The 18551-nt window shown below is 37.0% G+C and overlaps 1 protein-coding gene across 1 annotated transcript in view; it reads left to right on the plus strand.

The window, feature by feature from the left end:
• LOC135222895 (delta-sarcoglycan-like) overlaps positions 1-18551 on the plus strand; it is a gene marked incomplete in the record, with an annotated part of 788261 nt that overhangs the window by 762537 nt on the left and 7173 nt on the right. Inside the window, 1 exon segment of the mRNA XM_064261269.1 lies at positions 7506-7702. Within this exon segment, the coding sequence (XP_064117339.1) occupies positions 7506-7702 (197 nt within the window).

Below are 18551 nucleotides of genomic sequence, written 5' to 3' on the forward strand. Positions count from 1 at the left end.
AGGTGGTGGGAAGAAGCTACCACAGGAGCAGGAGAGCTGGAAAAGGTGGGTGCAGTGGGATAGGAAAGGAGGTGGGAAGAAGCTACCACAGGAGCAGGAGAGCTGGAAAAGGTGGGTGCAGTGGGATAGGAAAGGAGGTGGGAAGAAGCTACCACAGGAGCAGGAGAGCTGGAAAAGGTGGGCGCAGTGGGATAGGAAAGGTGGTGGGAAGAAGCTACCACAGGAGCAGGAGAGCTGGAAAGGGTGGGCACAGTGGGATAGGAAAGGTGGTGGGAAGAGCCGACCATGGGAGCAGGAGAGCTGGGAAAGGTGGGAGCAGCGGGATAGGAAAGGTGGTAAAAGCCGACCACAGGAGTAGGAGGGGGATCCTGGGAAAGGTGGGGGAGCAGCGGGATAGGAAAGGTGGTAACGAGCCGACCACAGGAGCAGGAGAGCTGGGAAAGGTGGGAGCAGCGGGATAGGAAAGGTGGTAAGAGCCGACCACAGGAGTAGGAGAGCTGGGAAAAGGGGACGCGGTGGGATTAAAAGGCTGGAAAGCCAAGTACTTGTGACAGGCAGCAAATAGTAATAGAGATTGTGATCAACCAAAAGAGGCTCGAGGCATGAAGGGAGGCGCCCCTGCCTCCCTCTTCGTCCTTAGCTGCTGCTTCTTCTCTCTCTCTCTCTCTCTGACAGAGGTAGGAAGAGGAGAAAAGGCTCGGGGCAGGTAGGGAGGTCCCCCCCACCTCCCTTTCTGTCCTAAGCTTCTCAATCTCTCTCTCTCTCTCTCTCTCTCTGAGAGAGGTAGGAAGAGGAGAAAGGCTGGGGGCAGGTAGGGAGGTCCTCCCACTTCCCTTTCTGTCCTTAGCCTCTCTCTCTCTCTCTCTCCTCTCTCTCTCTCTCTCTCTCTCTCTGAGAGAGGTAGGAAGAGGAGAAAAGGCTGGGGGCAGTTATGGAGGTCCCCCCACCTCCCTTTCTGTCTGTAGCCTCTCTCTCTCTCTCTCTCTCTCTCTCTCTCTCTCTCTCTGTGAGAGGTAGGAAAAGGAGTAGAGGCTCGGGGCAGGAAGGGAGGTTCGCCCACTTCACTCTTTGTCCTTAGCTGCTGCTTCTCTCTCTCTCTCTCCCCTCTCTCTCTCTCTCAGAGAGAGGTAGGGAGAGGAGAAAAGGCTTGGGGCAGGTAAGGGAGGTTTCCTCCCCCACTTTCCTTTCTGTCCTTAGCTCTCTCTCTCTCCCTCTCTCGTCTCTCTCTCTCTCTCTCTCTGTGAGAGGTAGGAAGAGAAGAGGCTCGGGCAAAAGGGAAAAAAAAGGGAGGTTCCCCACCTCCTCTTTGTCCTTAGCTTCTTCTTCTTCTCCTCTCTCGTAGTAGCCATCTTGCTTGGTGAGACGTACCCGCGTGAATCACAATAATCAACAGATATCACAAGTTTAACATACGACTAGAATTTGAGAAATATCTAGAAGTGTTCGTGAACTATCGGTGATAAGATTAGTGTGAAAATAGTAGGATAAAGCGTCTTCTAAGTTAGTTTTATCAAGTGTAATACTATAAATCAGAACAGATGGCAGTAAGTTCCACTGCGGGAAGAGGTGGCGTAATTTGGCGTGTTTAGCAGATTCGCAATATGATGAGGTAGCAGGAAGGGAACTGGCATTTCTCATCTATGAATCAGCAACAGTCCTAACGCAAAAAGATACAAAAGCATTCATAGATATATTAGAAGGATAATCCTTCCCAAACTGGAACAAATCTAATGAAAACATCTTGAAAAAATTGAAGAAGTTTCCAAATAAAATCCAAGTGGGGTCAAGAGACTCATAAAGAAAATATACATAAACCAACATATTCCGACAAAGAAAATGAATAAGGTGAATCTTGTGAATATCTAATTGAATGCATTAGGAGAAAAAGAATGCCAAAAGCATGCAACTGTGTAAGGTTTGTATAGCATAGTCAATCCACAAAAACCTAATCAGAAAAAATGTCTGCATGCAACATTCCGACCCATCCACAATGTGCTGAGGTAATGCAAGATATGAGAAAAGATACCAGAATATTTTGCTCACCATGTCTATCATGGATAGACAATGTTATTAAACCAAGATTGATGTACAAATAGTTGAGGATGAAGAGGAAGAGGAAGAAGAAGAAGAGGAAAACGGAAGATAAGTAAACAAAACTGAAATGAAAGAAAAAAATAAGGAAAACAAAGAAACAAGAATATAGAAGTATGGATGCAGACATACTCACTGATACTACATATGAAGGCAATATGAGGCATAAAGCAGCATACTTACGAAGAAATAAATTAACAATATGACAACACAAAAGAAAATCCCGAAGAGGCTCTACCCAGATCTACACAATGACGGGAAAGAGGAAAAAATAGACAAAAAAGACAAAGTCTGCAATTTGGAGAAAGATGTTACTACAAAAATCCTAAGGTATGTCACAACTATGAAATATATGGTAAATTTGCATACCTAGACGGCTATGAGGATGATTGCAGAGATCTACATCCAAAAATATGCAAAACCTAAAAGAAGGAAAAGGATGTAAGTTCGACAAAAAATGTAAATATATGCACCCTGTAGCCATGAATCAAAATCAATAAATAATCAATCAAGTAATAAAATCCAAAATAAGAAAGAAACAAATAAAGAGAGGAATAAAGAATATCAGGTAAAAGAAAAAACCAAGCCATTAACGCGATATGCAGTGATGTCAGCAAAAAATTTCAAAGCCTCAGCTCCAAGATACAACTCAAGAGATATGAACTGTATTTATGATGCAAGAGGATATTGCAGAAATACTGGAGAAAATTGGCAGATTCAGACACAAAATGAATAATTATGATGAAGGAAGATCAAATATTATGGAAAAGTTGGATTTTTTTAATGTCAGAATTTCTGGAAATGAAAAAAAGAACAACATACCAGAACAGGAAAGAAAGAAATGGGAATGGGATCCTTATTATTACCCCATATTAAATGAAGAGAAAACACACAAACCATCATAGTGATGAATGCGCAGGGTTTAGTTACGAGTAACTCAAAAAGAAAAATAGAGTACTTAGAAGAACTAACCCAAAATGAAGAAAAGAAAATAGATATAATGAATATAAGTGAAACCTGGTATTCCCAAGAGACTGGGAATGATGATCAAATAAAAGGGTTCCAAACTTATAGATCAGATAGAAAAAATAGGAATCAAGGGGGAACCGCAATATATGGGAAAGACAAAAAACAAGGAAAAATATATGAGAAATATAGTAACTCAGAATGTGAACTAATAGCGGTAGAAATTTGAATCTGAAAAAAAATTGATGAACATGTAATATATAGACCTCCTAATACTAAAGAGTTTGACTTAATATTGAAAAATTGGATGATATATGTAGAAATCACAAGGACTGGACTATTCTCCTATATGGAGACTTCAACTTTCCTTTCATAGACTGAAAAGAACGAATAGGAGATTGTGGTTGTACTTATACATATAAAAAAGAGAGTAATAGTAGTGCAGAAGATAAGAGGCAATTCGAAAAGCTATTAGATATGCTACTAGAACACAACATTCAACAAATAAATCACCTGCCAACAAAAAAGGAAAATACTTTAGACCTAGTATTTGTGAACGAGATGAATTATGTTAAAGAAATAATAGTTTATAATGCAAGTATTTCAGACCATAATGTCATAGAATTAACAGTCCATTCCAAAGCAAGTGAAAACAGAGATAAGTAAGAATGAAAAAGTGGGAAGGATATGGAAAATACAACTTCTACAGTAAAAATATAAAATGGTCAGAAATAAATGAAGAATTAAACAAAGATTGGGATAACATTTTTGTAAGTGATGACATAAGGGTAAATACGGAGATATTATATAAAATATTAGAGAAAATAGTGGATAAATATATACCAAAGAAGAAAAGTAAACATCAGTCATGCATACCAAGAGACAGAAGGATCTTGTTCCAGAAAATCAGAAAGTGGAAAAAAGGTCTTGCAAAAGAAAAAAAATGCATGGAAAGTTATAGAACTAAAAGGTAAGATAGAAAATGCAGAACAAAAGATTATTCAATCAAAAGAAAATGAGAAACGGGACTTAGAAGAAAAAACCCTAGTAAATATCAAGCAAAACCCCAAACTATTATACTCATCGGTTACGTGAAAAAAGATGAATAAAAGAAGAATAGAAATAGGCCCTCTAAGAATTGAAGGGGAGATTAAACGAATGAAAAAAAGGAAATTGCAACATATTGGCAGAATGAATATAAGAGAGAATTCACCCCTAGAATAGAATTAATGAAGATAATGATATAGAAGTAAGGGACGAAAATAGTGAATATTTAGCTGACATAGATATTAATGAAGCTGATATTGTGCAGGCTATTAATGAAATTAAAAATGGAGTTGCAGCAGGGCCTGATGGAGTTCCTGCTATTTTGTTAAAGAAAGTAGTTCATTCTATCGCAAAGCCACTTGCAATATTATTAAGACAAAGTGTAGATACAGGCATGATTTATGATGAGCACAAATTAGCATTTATTACCCCTACATTCAAAAGTGGATCAAGACTAGAGGCAAGTAATTATAGGCCTGTGAGTCTAACATCACATATTATGAAAGTGTATGAAAGGGTAATGAAGAAAAATATTATGAAACATTTAATAAAAAATAATCTGTTTAATATAGGACAACATGGTTTCGTACCCGGAAAAAGTACACAAACCCAACTGTTAGTCCACCGTGAGAACATATACAAAAATATGAAAAAGCAGAAATGAACAAACAGATGTGGTTTATCTAGACTTTGCAAAAGCTTTTGACAAGGTAGACCATAATATATTAGCGAAAAAAATTAGAAAACATAATATAGTGGATAAAGTAGGAAGATGGTTAAAAGAATTTTTACACAACAGAAAACAGATAGTTATTGCAAACGATGAGAAATCAGATGAAGCTAAGGTAATTTCCGGTGTGCCACAAGGTACGGTGTTAGCTGCATTACTGTTTGTTATTATGATTGCAGACATAGACAGTAATGTTAAGGACTCGGTAGTGAGTAGTTTCGCTGATGACACAAGAATAAGTAGAGGAATTACTTGTGATGAAGATAGGAACGCGCTACAAAGAGACCTTAACAAAGTATATGATTGGGCAGAGGTAAATAGGATGGTATTTAACTCTGATAAATTTGAATCAATAAATAATGGAGACAGAGAAGGAAAGCTATATGCATACAGGGGGACCTAATAATGAGACAATTACAATATGGAAGCAGTTAAAGACCTTGGTGTGATGATGAATAGGAAAACAATGTTATGGCCAACAATCAAATAGCAATTCTATTGGCAAAATGTAAAGCAAAAATGGGAATGTTGTTACGGCACTTCAAAACAAGAAAAGCTGAACACATGATTATGCTTTATAAAACATATGTTCGTAGTCCACTTGAATATTGCAATATGATATGGTACCCACACTATCAAAAGGATATTGCACAAATAGAGAGTGTACAAAGGTCCTTTACAGCTAGAATAGAAGAAGTCAAGGACCTTGACTACTGGGAAAGACTACAATCCTTAAAATTATATAGTCTAGAAAGGAGAAGAGAACGCTACATGATAATTCAGGGATGGAAACAGATAGAAGGAATAGCTGAAAACATCATGGAGATAAAAATATCAGAAAGAGCAAGCAGAGGTAGATTAATAGTGCCCATAACTATAGCAGGAAAAATAAGGAAAACACACAGGACATTAATCCACTACGCACCACATCGATAATGCAGCGTCTATTCAATGCGTTGCCAGCTCATCTGAGGAATATAACAGGAGTGAGCGTAGATGTGTTTAAAAATAATCTCGACAAATATCTAAACTGCATCCCAGACCATCCAAGATTGGAAGATGCAAAATATACTGGAAGATGTACTAGCAACTCTCTGGTAGACATTAGAGGTGCCTCACACTGAGGGACCTGGGGCAACCCGAACAAGATGTAAGGTCTGTAAGGTGTAAGGTAAGGTAAGAGAGGGAGGAAGAGAAGAGGCTCGGCTAGGAAGGGAGGTCCCACCCCTCCCTTTCTTTCCTCAGCTTCTTTTCTCTCTCTTTCTCTCACGATCTGTCTGTGAGAGGGAGGAAGAGGAGAAGAGGCTCGGGGAAGGTAGAAAGGTCCCAACCCTCCCTTTCTGTCCTCAGCTTTTCTCTCTCTCTCTCTCTCTCTCTCTCTCTCTCTCTCGTAGATATTACAGGTGCCTCACACTGAGGGACCTGGGGCAACCCGAACAAGATGTAAGGTCTGTAAGGTAAGGTCTCTCTGAGAGGTAGGAAGAGGAGAAGAATGAATAGTAAAACTGATCAAAGAGGTTAGTGAGTGGACTAATAAGTTTGTGAGACATCCTAATCCTGGCGACTCTTTGTAACTTGTATCACTGTCGGTTGAAGGTGAAAAAAAAGGTATATTTACGGAGAGTTTAGGGTAGTCTCCTACACAAGGAAAGCTTGGCTAGAATGAGAAGTTACAAGGAGTTACAAGGATTTGGATGTCTCAAAGACTTTTGTTAGTCCATCCGAGGCAATATCGTGTGCTCACTTATCTGTAAGTTTGTCGTAAGTGTTTGTGTCGGTAAGGAGTTGGTTGATTTTGTACGAGGTAGAAGTCTTTGTCCATAATTACGATTTTGCCGTCTTAATCAGATCTACTTATTACAACATCTAACTTTTTTAGTGAGCAGATGGCTATCATAAATCTACGGGGGACAGGATATTTCTTATTAAGGTCAGTTAATACTCCTTTTAAACATATCTCTTCACGGCTGTAGTTTTTGTCCGATATGAATTTATCAAAAGCCACTATGAAGTCTAGGTTGTTTTTACGGTCTGGCATAAGGGCAAAGGATAAGCCTAGGTTTAAAACTAAATTTTGGCTTACCTGTGGATGGACCTCTTGGTATAAATACCAGCTTTTCTGTAACTTTTCTCATTCATCTACCTGAAGAGGGAGACAGCAGTCTCTGAAATATAGTATTTCTCTCTCTATATTTTGGTGTTTTTATGGGCTCCTTTTATTATATATATATATATATATATATATATATATATATATATATATATATATATATATATATATATATATATAACTTATTAATTAAACCAATCATATCACAAGCTGACAATCTTCCACAAATACGCCGACTACCATGCCTCTCCACACGGACTCAAATATCGACAAATGTATAAGTTTCAATGAACGAGCATGGTGTCCCTAATACCCCAGCACATCCTTGACATTCCAAGTCATTAACCAAATAATTCACACTGATCGAGTAATGGTTTGGGTTGAGGAGTATGGTGTGTGATGAAGGTAAGAGCTTAATTCAATATTACCATTTCCTCCACAGCCCCTTATGATTTCATGCAAGGCCTTTTACCCATTACCAAATTCTTCATACAGAACTACATGAAGAAGACCCTCTAATCTATTCAGGGGATCAGGCTAAATAAGACCCCTTTTTTGCAGGTGAGGGTGGAGCGCTATTCACCGGTTCAGTCCAGACAAGTCACGTGGCTGCCCCAGTGGGCCAGAGCTTGCTCTTGGAGTCTCTGACCCGTAGCCTGGAAGTGACAGCACCCACCGCCGTCCACCTGGAATCCCGAGCAGGAACGATCGAAGCCACGTGCTTGCATGACTTCACTCTCCAGTCGACAGGAGGAAGTGTAAGTACTAATTGTCCTATTGTTAATGCTTTCGGTGTTACAGTTTAATTTATTAAGGTTTTACCAGCTGGTATGAAATATAAATTTCTAAGCAAATTCTGGCAATGCGAGTCGGTACTGCATAATAAATGAATCTACAATGTTACAAAAGTGTTTCACAGTGGTTATACCGTATTAAATGCAGTGTAATGTTTCCAGGTAAGACAATTAAAACAAGAGATTACAAACCTAGCACAGTAATTATGATGCACGAATGCAATACAAGTAGAGATTTTGTATGTTGACATTTCAAATTGTGAAATTAATATTACGGGATAAAGGAAGCTACAATAATTCAAATTAAGCTAAGAAATGTTTGTAAATAATAAAGACATCTGCAACGTTAATAATTTAAGCAACACTATCTTATGTACTTACCAATGCTCAGTTTCAGTTACATGACCCCATTAAGAAATTTTTTCTTATTCAGAACTAAAGCTCTCTACAGGATGACCTTAGATTTCCTAATCAATAATCTCTGGGGTGCAATTCTATATCATCCATACAATGAAAGTCTGCATTACTTCCTGTGATAGTGAGTAGATCGGACAATTTTGTGTTTTAACCTATTTCTAATTTACTCACACTAAACCCCATATTTTTATGATAACGATAAACCTATTTCTAATTTATTCACATTAAACTTCATATTTTTATTATAACGAAAATACGGTAAGATTGGTGAATTTGAAGGGAAGAACCCACTAGAGACTTTTCTATGCTATAAAAGGTTCCATAACATTATAAGTCCTTGGCATTAAACCTCAGTCAAACTTCGAAGTCTTGGCACTCCTGCACCTCATGAATTTAACAGGCATAAGACGGCTTACACAATTCACTTTATAAGTAATAGCATTAAATCTTCACCTCAAAATTTATCTCAATCACTTCATACCATCAACACTTAGAATATGGGTATGGTGCATTGATGGTCCATTTAGAAACTTAAACGTCTTATTCTAATGATAACCAGGATATCTGTAGAAAATCGAGTTTTACGTTAAAGTCCAACATACTCCTTATCTACTTTTTGTTGATTCTAGTCTCCCAGTTTGTCAATTCGTTCGAAAAGATGCCGTAAATTCATCCTGAATCTTCAAGATTTCCTGGCAAAGGTCACAGAGATAAATAACAGAACTGGGAGTATTAATGCTTTCATCAAGATAACTTGACATTTTACTTAGGAAGGCGACAGAAAATTCCTGTATTAATCAAACGGTAACAATACATCTCTTTAGAAAGTTGAGCTAATTCAAAAGCATCACGTGAGCGGTTCTAAAGCACTCTCGCTGATACGGAATAATAATAATAATAATAATAATAATAATAATAATAATAATAATAATAATAATATACTTTATTAAAAGTAATGGCTACATCAGCAGCGTTACAGTTGTAGAGATTCTTCTCTATTTTGCGAATAGCGGCTTTTTCCGTGCTACTTAAACAGGCTAGTAGAGCGCCTATAGAGGTCATGGTCAAATACAGGGTCAAAATAGGTGTATATATTTGAATTTTACAGGTAAACTATGATACCATAGTCATCAAAGTCATTAACGATTTTCTCTCTCTCTCTCTCTCTCTCTCTTTCTTTCTTAATGCGAGCTTTCGTCTGGAGCTGCCAGACATCCTCGGGCTGTGAAGCTGAGGGTGGACTGATCTTGGTGCGGTGTCCGTCCTCGTTATATCTGTGGGTGACAGCAGGGCGTCTGCCCCATGCTTGTCTCCTATTGGCTGGTGGCGGTGAGTCTTTGTTTTCATTGGTTGCCTAAGCCAGGTCTCAAGCCACTTTCTTCGAGCCGATGGTTGCGTTGCAGCATATTCTGCAGCCGCCTGGACCTCCTAAGTGGCGCTGTAACGTTGATGGGCGTTGCGCTACGCTGTGGGACGTCACGGCTACTTTGATTTCCATCGGCTGCAGGAGTACCTCGTTCGGGGGCGTTGTCTTCCATAGAGTTGTCATGATCGGTGGTGTCATTGTTGGTGGCAGGTCTTCTCATACTCGTAGGGAGGAGAAATTCTTCCTGCGTCGTATTCAGTGTAGGTTTTATTTGCTGGATGAGGAGCGCCTCCAGCAGGCGCAACCGACGGGCATCAGGGGCCTTCCCGATGATTTTCGTGTTCTGTATGATGACATCCCGGGAGATGGCCTCCTGATGTTTGGTGCGGGCGTGATTCTTGATAGCCCCCTCTTGGGCGTGGCACGAGAGTCTCTTCGACAGTCGCATGGTAGTCATACCTACGTAGGCGCCGCTGCATTCGCGGACTGGGCATGTATACTGGTACACTACATGCGTCTGCTTCAGGGGTTCTCGTACCTGTGGAGAGGGGTTATTTTTCATAATAAGGTCGCGCGTCCTCCGATTCTGGTAATATATGATTAAGTCGATATTCTTGGTGTCGTCAGTTGGGGATACATTTTCAGAAATAATTTTCTTAATGGAGTCCTCTTCTTCACGGTAATAGGAACTCATGAAGGCTTTGTAGTACAGCTTGATATTATCCTGGGGGCGGGGCTGCGGGCTCTCACTACCGTACCATTTCTCCAGGGCTGTGCAGACTTCCTTGCTGATTAATTTATTTGAGTACCCGTTATTCACAAGTACTTGGGAGGCGCGGTCGAGTTCCTGGTGAGTGTCCTGCCAGGTCGAGCAGTGGGAGAGAGCCCTCCTGACGAAGGCCCTGACAGTGGTGCTTTTGAATCTGGCGGGGCACTCGCTGTCTCCGTTGAGGCAAAGTCCTAAATTGGTTTTCTTTGTGTAGACTGAAGTACGGAGACCGTCTTCCGTCTTGCTTACAAGGACGTCGAGGAAGGGGAGCTGCAGGATATGCTGCAACGCAACCATCGGCTCGAAGAAAGTGGCTTGAGACCTGGCTTAGGCAACCAATGAAAACAAAGACTCACCGCCACCAGCCAATAGGAGACAAGCATGGGGCAGACGCCCTGCTGTCACCCACAGATATAACGAGGACGGACACCGCACCAAGATCAGTCCACCCTCAGCTTCCCAGCCCGAGGATGTCTGGCAGCTCCAGACGAAAGCTCGCATTAAGAAAGAAAGAGAGAGAGAGAGAGAGAAAATCGTTAATGACTTTGATGACTAGGGTATCATAGTTTACCTGTAAAATTCAAATATATACACCTATTTTGACCCTGTATTTGACCATGACCTCTATAGGCGCTCTACTAGCCTGTTTAAGTAGCACGGAAAAAAGCCGCTATTCGCAAAATAGAGAAGAATCTCTACAAGTGTAACGCTGCTGATGTAGCCATTACTTTTAATAAAGTATGCTTGAGAGAGGGTCTGCTTCCTAAATAATAATAATAATAATAATAATAATAATGGATAAGTATCAAGACCGGAAAATAGAAAAAAGAAGGATATGGGATATGCCAGTGGAAATTGTACCTATAATCATAGGAACACTAGGCACAATCCCAAGATCCCTGAAAAGGAATCTGGAAAATCTAGAGGCTGAAGTAGCTCCAAGACTCATGCAGAAGAGTGTGCTCCTAGAAACAGCGCATATAGTACAAAAAAGTGATGGACTCCTAAGGAGGAAGGATGCAACCCGGAACCCCACACTATAAATAAATACTACCCAGTCGAATTGGAGGATTGTGATAGACAAAAAATAAATAAATAAATAAAAATAATAATAATAACACATTTGCTAACTAAGCAAGACTATATTCATCTGTTTCATTCATGACTATAAAGCGCTTGCAGCTAACAGTATGCAACAATTTTCTATGGCTATTAACCACGTACCTCAGAGCAAATCTAAACATATAAAGTTCATGATGATAAGCTGAGCTGGCAGACGAAACGTGGAAACATGACGAACCTGATGGGGTAGGGTGGGGAGAGGAGCGGGCCAAAATTACATTTTGGCCAGCCAGCTAATGTACTGCCCGCATAAGCTATGCTAGTGTGATAACCAGCTTTGTGTTCCAGTGTAGAATTTTTGGGAGAGCCTACTCCACAATACCTTTGAGGGAAATGAACAAACAATTAAACAAAAATGCTCATCATGGTGAAAGTCCTACCCGTCTAACTGACAAACGATGCAATGAGAAGTACAAAACCGATATATTAAAGAAAAATATTCAAGTAACAGCGTAATTTGAAGCGGAACTGTGGATGACTATATATGAATGAAACCAAACTGTGGCAAAGATATCAGGAGGACCTTAACGTGCCTTGGGAACAAAAATATAAGAATACTCGTAATTTTTCATAAACAAAATTAAAGAATTATATATTCAAAACCAGCTACGGGGCCGAGAACCATCTAATCAAAGAAAATTTTAAAGTGTAACTGAAACAAAGAGGAAGTTACAGCAGGAACCGAAATCGGTTGCAATCATAAAATGAAATAAAACTATGATAAAAGTTCAAATAAAAAATATAAGTAATCTCTAAGAGGATATTAAAACTCTGCTATACATTCAGTGAGACACAGTATTACTGAACTGATAATAAATTAATGTGTTTGCTATACCAAGTGGAACTCTTCTAAGGATTAACAGGGTATTGACAAAAATAAACAAACCTCCATTAGTTTTCACGATTCAACAACGCTAAGAAGATAAAAGCCAATAGCATACATTTTGTAATAGGTGACAGAAATATCTGCACTTTCATCAGAATCAATGTACTTGTTTTAAAAGGTTATGCGCATATCGCATACACTGTAGAAAACAGCGGACTACAGGACGAAAATTTAACGAAAGAAAACGGAATAATTATGCTTTTCGCTGCAACATTTGTCTGCAAAACACGGTCGCATAAGGGGCATTTTCGTGCAGACCTTACTAAGTGCTCTCAGCCATTTATAACATTACTGTGATATAATTATATGCCCTACTTTTTCCATTTTCTCCATTCCTTTTCTCTCTCTCTCTCTCTCTCTCCTCTCTCTCTCTCTCTCTCTCTCTCTCTCTCACTTTGCCCCTCTTCCAGATTTTGCACTAATTAAAAGATGCCATTATCTCACCTTTTTCGACGCTTCAGTGGGTAACAAGACGTGACTATATATATATATATATATATATATATATATATATATATATATATATATATATATATATATATATATATATACATACACATACACTGTACACACCACACACACATGTATACGTATGTATATATATATATATATATATATATATATATATATATATATATATAGATATAGAGATATGAGAGAGAGAGAGAGAGAGAGAGAGAGAGAGAGAGAGAGAGAGAGAGAGGACGAATAAGGAGTTTGGCCTAACCTTCGTACATATTCTGTGAAAACAAACGGTATGGAACATCGCGGACGCGTGACCACAGCCCATTAGCTCTTGAATTTCGCCATCTTCCATCACTTTTCCCCAAAAGCCTAGTTTTTCACCGACGATATTATTCCCCCTCTTTTGACCTCTTCACTGCTCTCTCTCTCTCTCTCTCTCTCTCTCTATCTCTCTTCTCTCTCTCTCTCTCTCTCCTATTACTAGAGACGACTTATTGGTAAATATTTGTGGGTATGTGTGTGTGTGTATGTTTATATATATATATATATATATATATATATATATATATATATATATATATATATATATATATATATGACTGGTAAAAATGTTCTGTTACAACAGAATTCCATCTAATAAAAGGAGCCCATAAAAACACCAAAATATAATTTTTTCCTCAAACACTGAAGAACGTCATGTATTGGTACTTTTGTAAATAAAACTTTAAGCCTTGACATAGATTCACTATTTACAAAAGTACCAATAAAGGACGTTCTTCAGTTTTTTGGGGAAAAAGTATCCCCCTATTCAGATCATTTCCCATGGGCGCTTGACAAAATAATAAAGTTAGTTGAATTATGTGCATCTAATAACGTATTTTCATTCGGGGAATCATTCTATAAGCAAAAATTCGGGTGTAGTATGGGTAGTCCTTCAAGTCCTGTTTTAGCCAATCTGTACATGGAATACTTTGAAACTACAGTAATAAATGCAATAAAACCCAAAAACATGCTGTGGATGAGATATGTAGATGATATTCTAACATTTTGGGATAATAGGTGGGGCAATTTTAATGAATTCCTTTCAAAATTAAACGCATTAGTGCCCAGCATCAAATTTAAAGTTGAATGGGAAACAGACAATAAAATTCCTTTTCTTGATGTTTTAATAATCAGAGACACGACATAATACAAATTTACCATATACAGAAAACCAACGTTCTCACTTTCATACAATCACTACTTTAGCTAACACAACATTACTATCAAGATAGGTGTAGCCAGCAACCTGTTCTTAAAAGCCTTACGTATTTGTTCCCCAGATTTCCTGGAAAAAGAATTTGAATTAATTCGTAAGCAACTTTCGTCTTTAAAGTATCCTGACCATATAATTGAGAAAGCAATTCACAAAGCAAACGTAATTTTCTACCGACCCCCTCAAAAAAAGACCAAAGAGACACCCAACAATAAAATAAAAATTCCTCACCTGGACAGCATTAAGACAGTGACTCAGACCCTCGGAAAATCTAACCCTTTTGCATTCACTGACCAAAACACCATAGCCAAATCCCTGATTAACGTCCAACAAAAGACATTCCCCAAGGAAACAAGGGTTTATGAAATCCCATGCCAGGACTGTGACCAATCCTACATCGGATTTACAGGAAAATCACTTCCCCAGAGATTAATACAACACAAACGGTCAGTTAGGTATGAACAACAGAACTCAGCTATTTTCAACCATATAAATGAACACAATCATAGAATAAACTGGAATTTGTCATGTATAATTTATAGCAGCAACTGCCGGTACAAGAGTCAAATGATGGAATCGGCCTTAATAAAGGAGAGGCAGGTAATGAACATCTCAAAAGGAGCATGGGTTTCAGATGTGATCGACAAGGTTTTCATTCAACCAACGCTTAAGAAGATTAAAGGAAGATTATCAGCGGGGGTGACCTAAATTGGCTTACCTTGGTATAAATACCACCTTTTCTGTAAACTTTTCTCATTCATATACCTGAAGAGAGAGACAGCAGTCTCTGAAATATAGCACTTTTCTCTCTATATTTTGGTGTTTTTATGGGCTCCTTTTATTAGATATATCAATATATATATATATATATTATTATTATATATATATATATATATATATATATATATAATATATATATATAATATTAAATATATATATATATATATATAATATCTATATATATATATATATATATATACACACATATATAAGTTAATATATACGTATAATATGTATATATATATATATATATATATATATATATATATATATATATATATAATAATATATATATAATAGATATATATAGTATAATGTATATTATATATATATTATATATATATATATATATATATAAAATATGTCATATATATTATTATAATTTTATAAAATTTTAATATATATTTATATTAATATTATATTATATATAATTATTAGTATTATATATACTAATATATATTATATATTAATATATATATATATTACTATATATAGATTAAAGAAGTTGTACGGGAATATAGAGAGAATAAACCGTAGGTATAAAATAATTAATCCAAACGTAAATAATAAATGAAGAATGCATATATATATATATATATATATATATATATATATATATATATATATATATATACATACATGCATTCTTCATTTACTATTTACGTTTGGATAATTATAATACTACATATCTCTATATCCGTACAACTTCTAACCAACACAGTGACAAAATCATGAATCTTCAGGACTACGCATTTCTGAGCTGCTGAGAGTCGCCATTGCAATTAATATCCACACACAGACGGAATCAGATGGAGTGAAAAATTAACCGTCCTTTACAAATTTTTTTCAAGCTTTTCTCGATAATAATTACAGCTACATAACAAAAGAAGACAATAATGGAAGATAAACAACAGTCCTGACATAATAAGTATAGAAAGTCCTTGGTATAAAAGGGCTTATAAAAAGAAAATTCAGATGGAAAAAACGTTTCCCCTCTTCAACGTATATTTGCATGAACATTTTTTTCTCCTTTATGCACAACCCTATAATCGGAGATTATTTGAAAACATCAGCAGCTTAATAACAACGATGAGAATCGTGCCATATATCCTGGAATTTGATGCAAATTCGTTCATCGAGCCATTGGCTAGCCTTAAAAAGTGGTCTCTTCGGTTCAGATACAGCTGCTATAATATCACTTCTGTCATATCTAATAATGCTTTCTACACTCATTCCATATTCACTTATACTCCACTTATTGTATTTACTCAAAACTGATTTTCCCATTAATTCCTCTCTTGAGGTCGTTATGTAACTAAACAAAACGTGATATTTACTTTACTATACTCGATAGAGGTATATCTTAAATTCATAAATTCAAATTAGTATAAATCTAAAGGTCCCAGATTCTATTCCAAAATGACACAATGCATAATCTCACCCATATGTTAACAGTAACCGCTATCAGGTAAAACATGAGGGAAAACTTGAGTGCAAACCCAAGCAATTCAGGCAGAAGCTTCTTTGATAAAAGTATTTTAGTAAGTTTTTGAAGCTTGAGGCTAGTTAGACCAAGATAGCTACCTATTCTTCATTTTCAAGTAAAAGCGCCCCTTATTCTATTCCTATTCTTGGTAGAGGTCAGTTTCTCTCAGATTCTACAGAAACTCAGCATATATATATTATAAATTATATTATAAATAATTATATATATCATATTATTGTTTTTCTTTCTCTAAGGTTGTCACATTAGAATGGTTTTGCCCATATGTTTAATGCAGTTGACGTTAAAAGGAAATATTTCCTTGCACAGCAAACGCAGAAATAGGGACCCAAAATAAGGACGCAATCTCTCTCTCTCTCTCTCTCTCTCTCTCTCTCTCTCTCTCTCTCTCTCTCTCTCTCATCTCTCTCTCTGTAAGTGAGAAACTGATCATGATCACAGATTCGGAGAAAAGATAACCTTAAAAAAGGTGAAAGCAAATTATCTGCTTATAAGATTTCACGCGCCTTTTGGGGTTACATTAAAGTTCGCAATGTAACCAAGACTATGTAACAAAAGACTTATTTCATATTTCACATTAAAATATTCGGTGAAAAGTGTGAGTCACATTTTCTCCACAGAAAAAATAATAAAAACTTCCGGGTCAATTTAAAGAGGTTTCCCTTGAAGAAGCAAATTAAACGCGTGGCTCTAATACGATTTGCATTTTCGTTAAATCATCATGTCAAGAACATGTAATTTGAATTTCATCATTCAGAATATGTGTGTAATAACTTATATTCCGGCCAAATTAAGACAATTCAAATTCCGGCATTTCACAGTTACAGTTGTTTTCAAACTTACAGACGGAAATTAAGTTCGCCCTCTCATTCCTGAATATGATGGCAAATTCTCTCTCTCTCTCTCTCTCTCTCTCTCTCTCTCTCTCTCTCTCTCTCTCTCTCTCTCAACCAAACAGATCATTCTTTTAGAAAAGTTACTTTCAAAGCATGAGAGAGAGAGGAGAGAGAGAGAGAGAGAGAGAGAGAGAGAGAGAGAGAGAAAATCAACAAAACAGATAATTCTTTTAGTAAAGTTACTTTCAAAGCATGAGAAGAGAGAGAGAGAGAGAGAGAGAGAGAGAGAGAGAGAGAGAGAGAATAACTTGCATGCTTGGCGCCATAAATAACCCGGAAAAGTCGACTTTTCCGCGAGTAGAGAGTTTCCAGCTTCATACAAGAGCTATTGAGTTCCATATTGCAATACATTCTGTAGGATCAAGCCTTCATTAATCCCTAAACACGTCTGTGTGTCCCTTCGACCATTACAAATTCAAACAGATTTGTTTACAGCTCTCAACCTTGTTCTTAACGCCCATCGTTCAGTAGTCTTACGTAAGCCTTATTATTCTCCCATTTCTTCCATTTTCAAGAACTGAAAGTGTGAAAAATGTGGAGATAAGAGAGAAAAGTAATAACAAGAGATGGTTCGGCCACCCGGAGAGAATGAAGGTCGTAGGAAAGCAAGGAACTCAATACCCTGGAATAGCGAGAGTATATTTGAAATAAAGTTGAAACGTAACAAAGATTTTTTTTCTGTATTGCCTTTCTTCTGTTTGGTATATGGCTTAATGTTGAATGAATGAATAAATAAATACAATTAATAAAGAAATAAATAAAGTCTATAATTATACGTATATTATATATATATATATATATATATATATATTATATATATATATATATATATATATATATATATATATATATATATATATATATATATCATTGCAGATATGTTCGTAGAAAAATATACAATAAAAAACATCAGATAGGAATAGATTTAGCTATATTTCCTTGTCTAAATACCACCCTTGTATTGGTTAATACAAAAACCACTTAAACATCAAACGCAGACTGACTGTGACTGAAAGACTTCCATCAGATCATGGATTAATCCCGACCACATTATTAATTAATGCGTCATAAAAAGGACATACCTACGGAAAACGCTCTTTACACGATGTCGTGAGAATTAACGGATTATGCTCCAAGCGGGGAGAAGATGGTACTTGAAACAATCGTAGTTCGACCTAAGTTGTAATCACATCTTAATTATTATGCAAATTTCCATTTACAAGTCATCCTCACTGCCACATAATCCCTGTCTCAAGTGTCATATCGGCGTGTGTATTGCCGTGTAATTTGTAGTTTTGCTTTAATGTTGCAGTGATCGAATTAGTTTACATTGTTTGTTTGTATGGTGTTTTT

The sequence above is a fragment of the Macrobrachium nipponense genome, chromosome 8, assembly GCF_015104395.2.
Source record: "Macrobrachium nipponense isolate FS-2020 chromosome 8, ASM1510439v2, whole genome shotgun sequence".
Lineage (NCBI taxonomy): Eukaryota > Metazoa > Arthropoda > Malacostraca > Decapoda > Palaemonidae > Macrobrachium > Macrobrachium nipponense.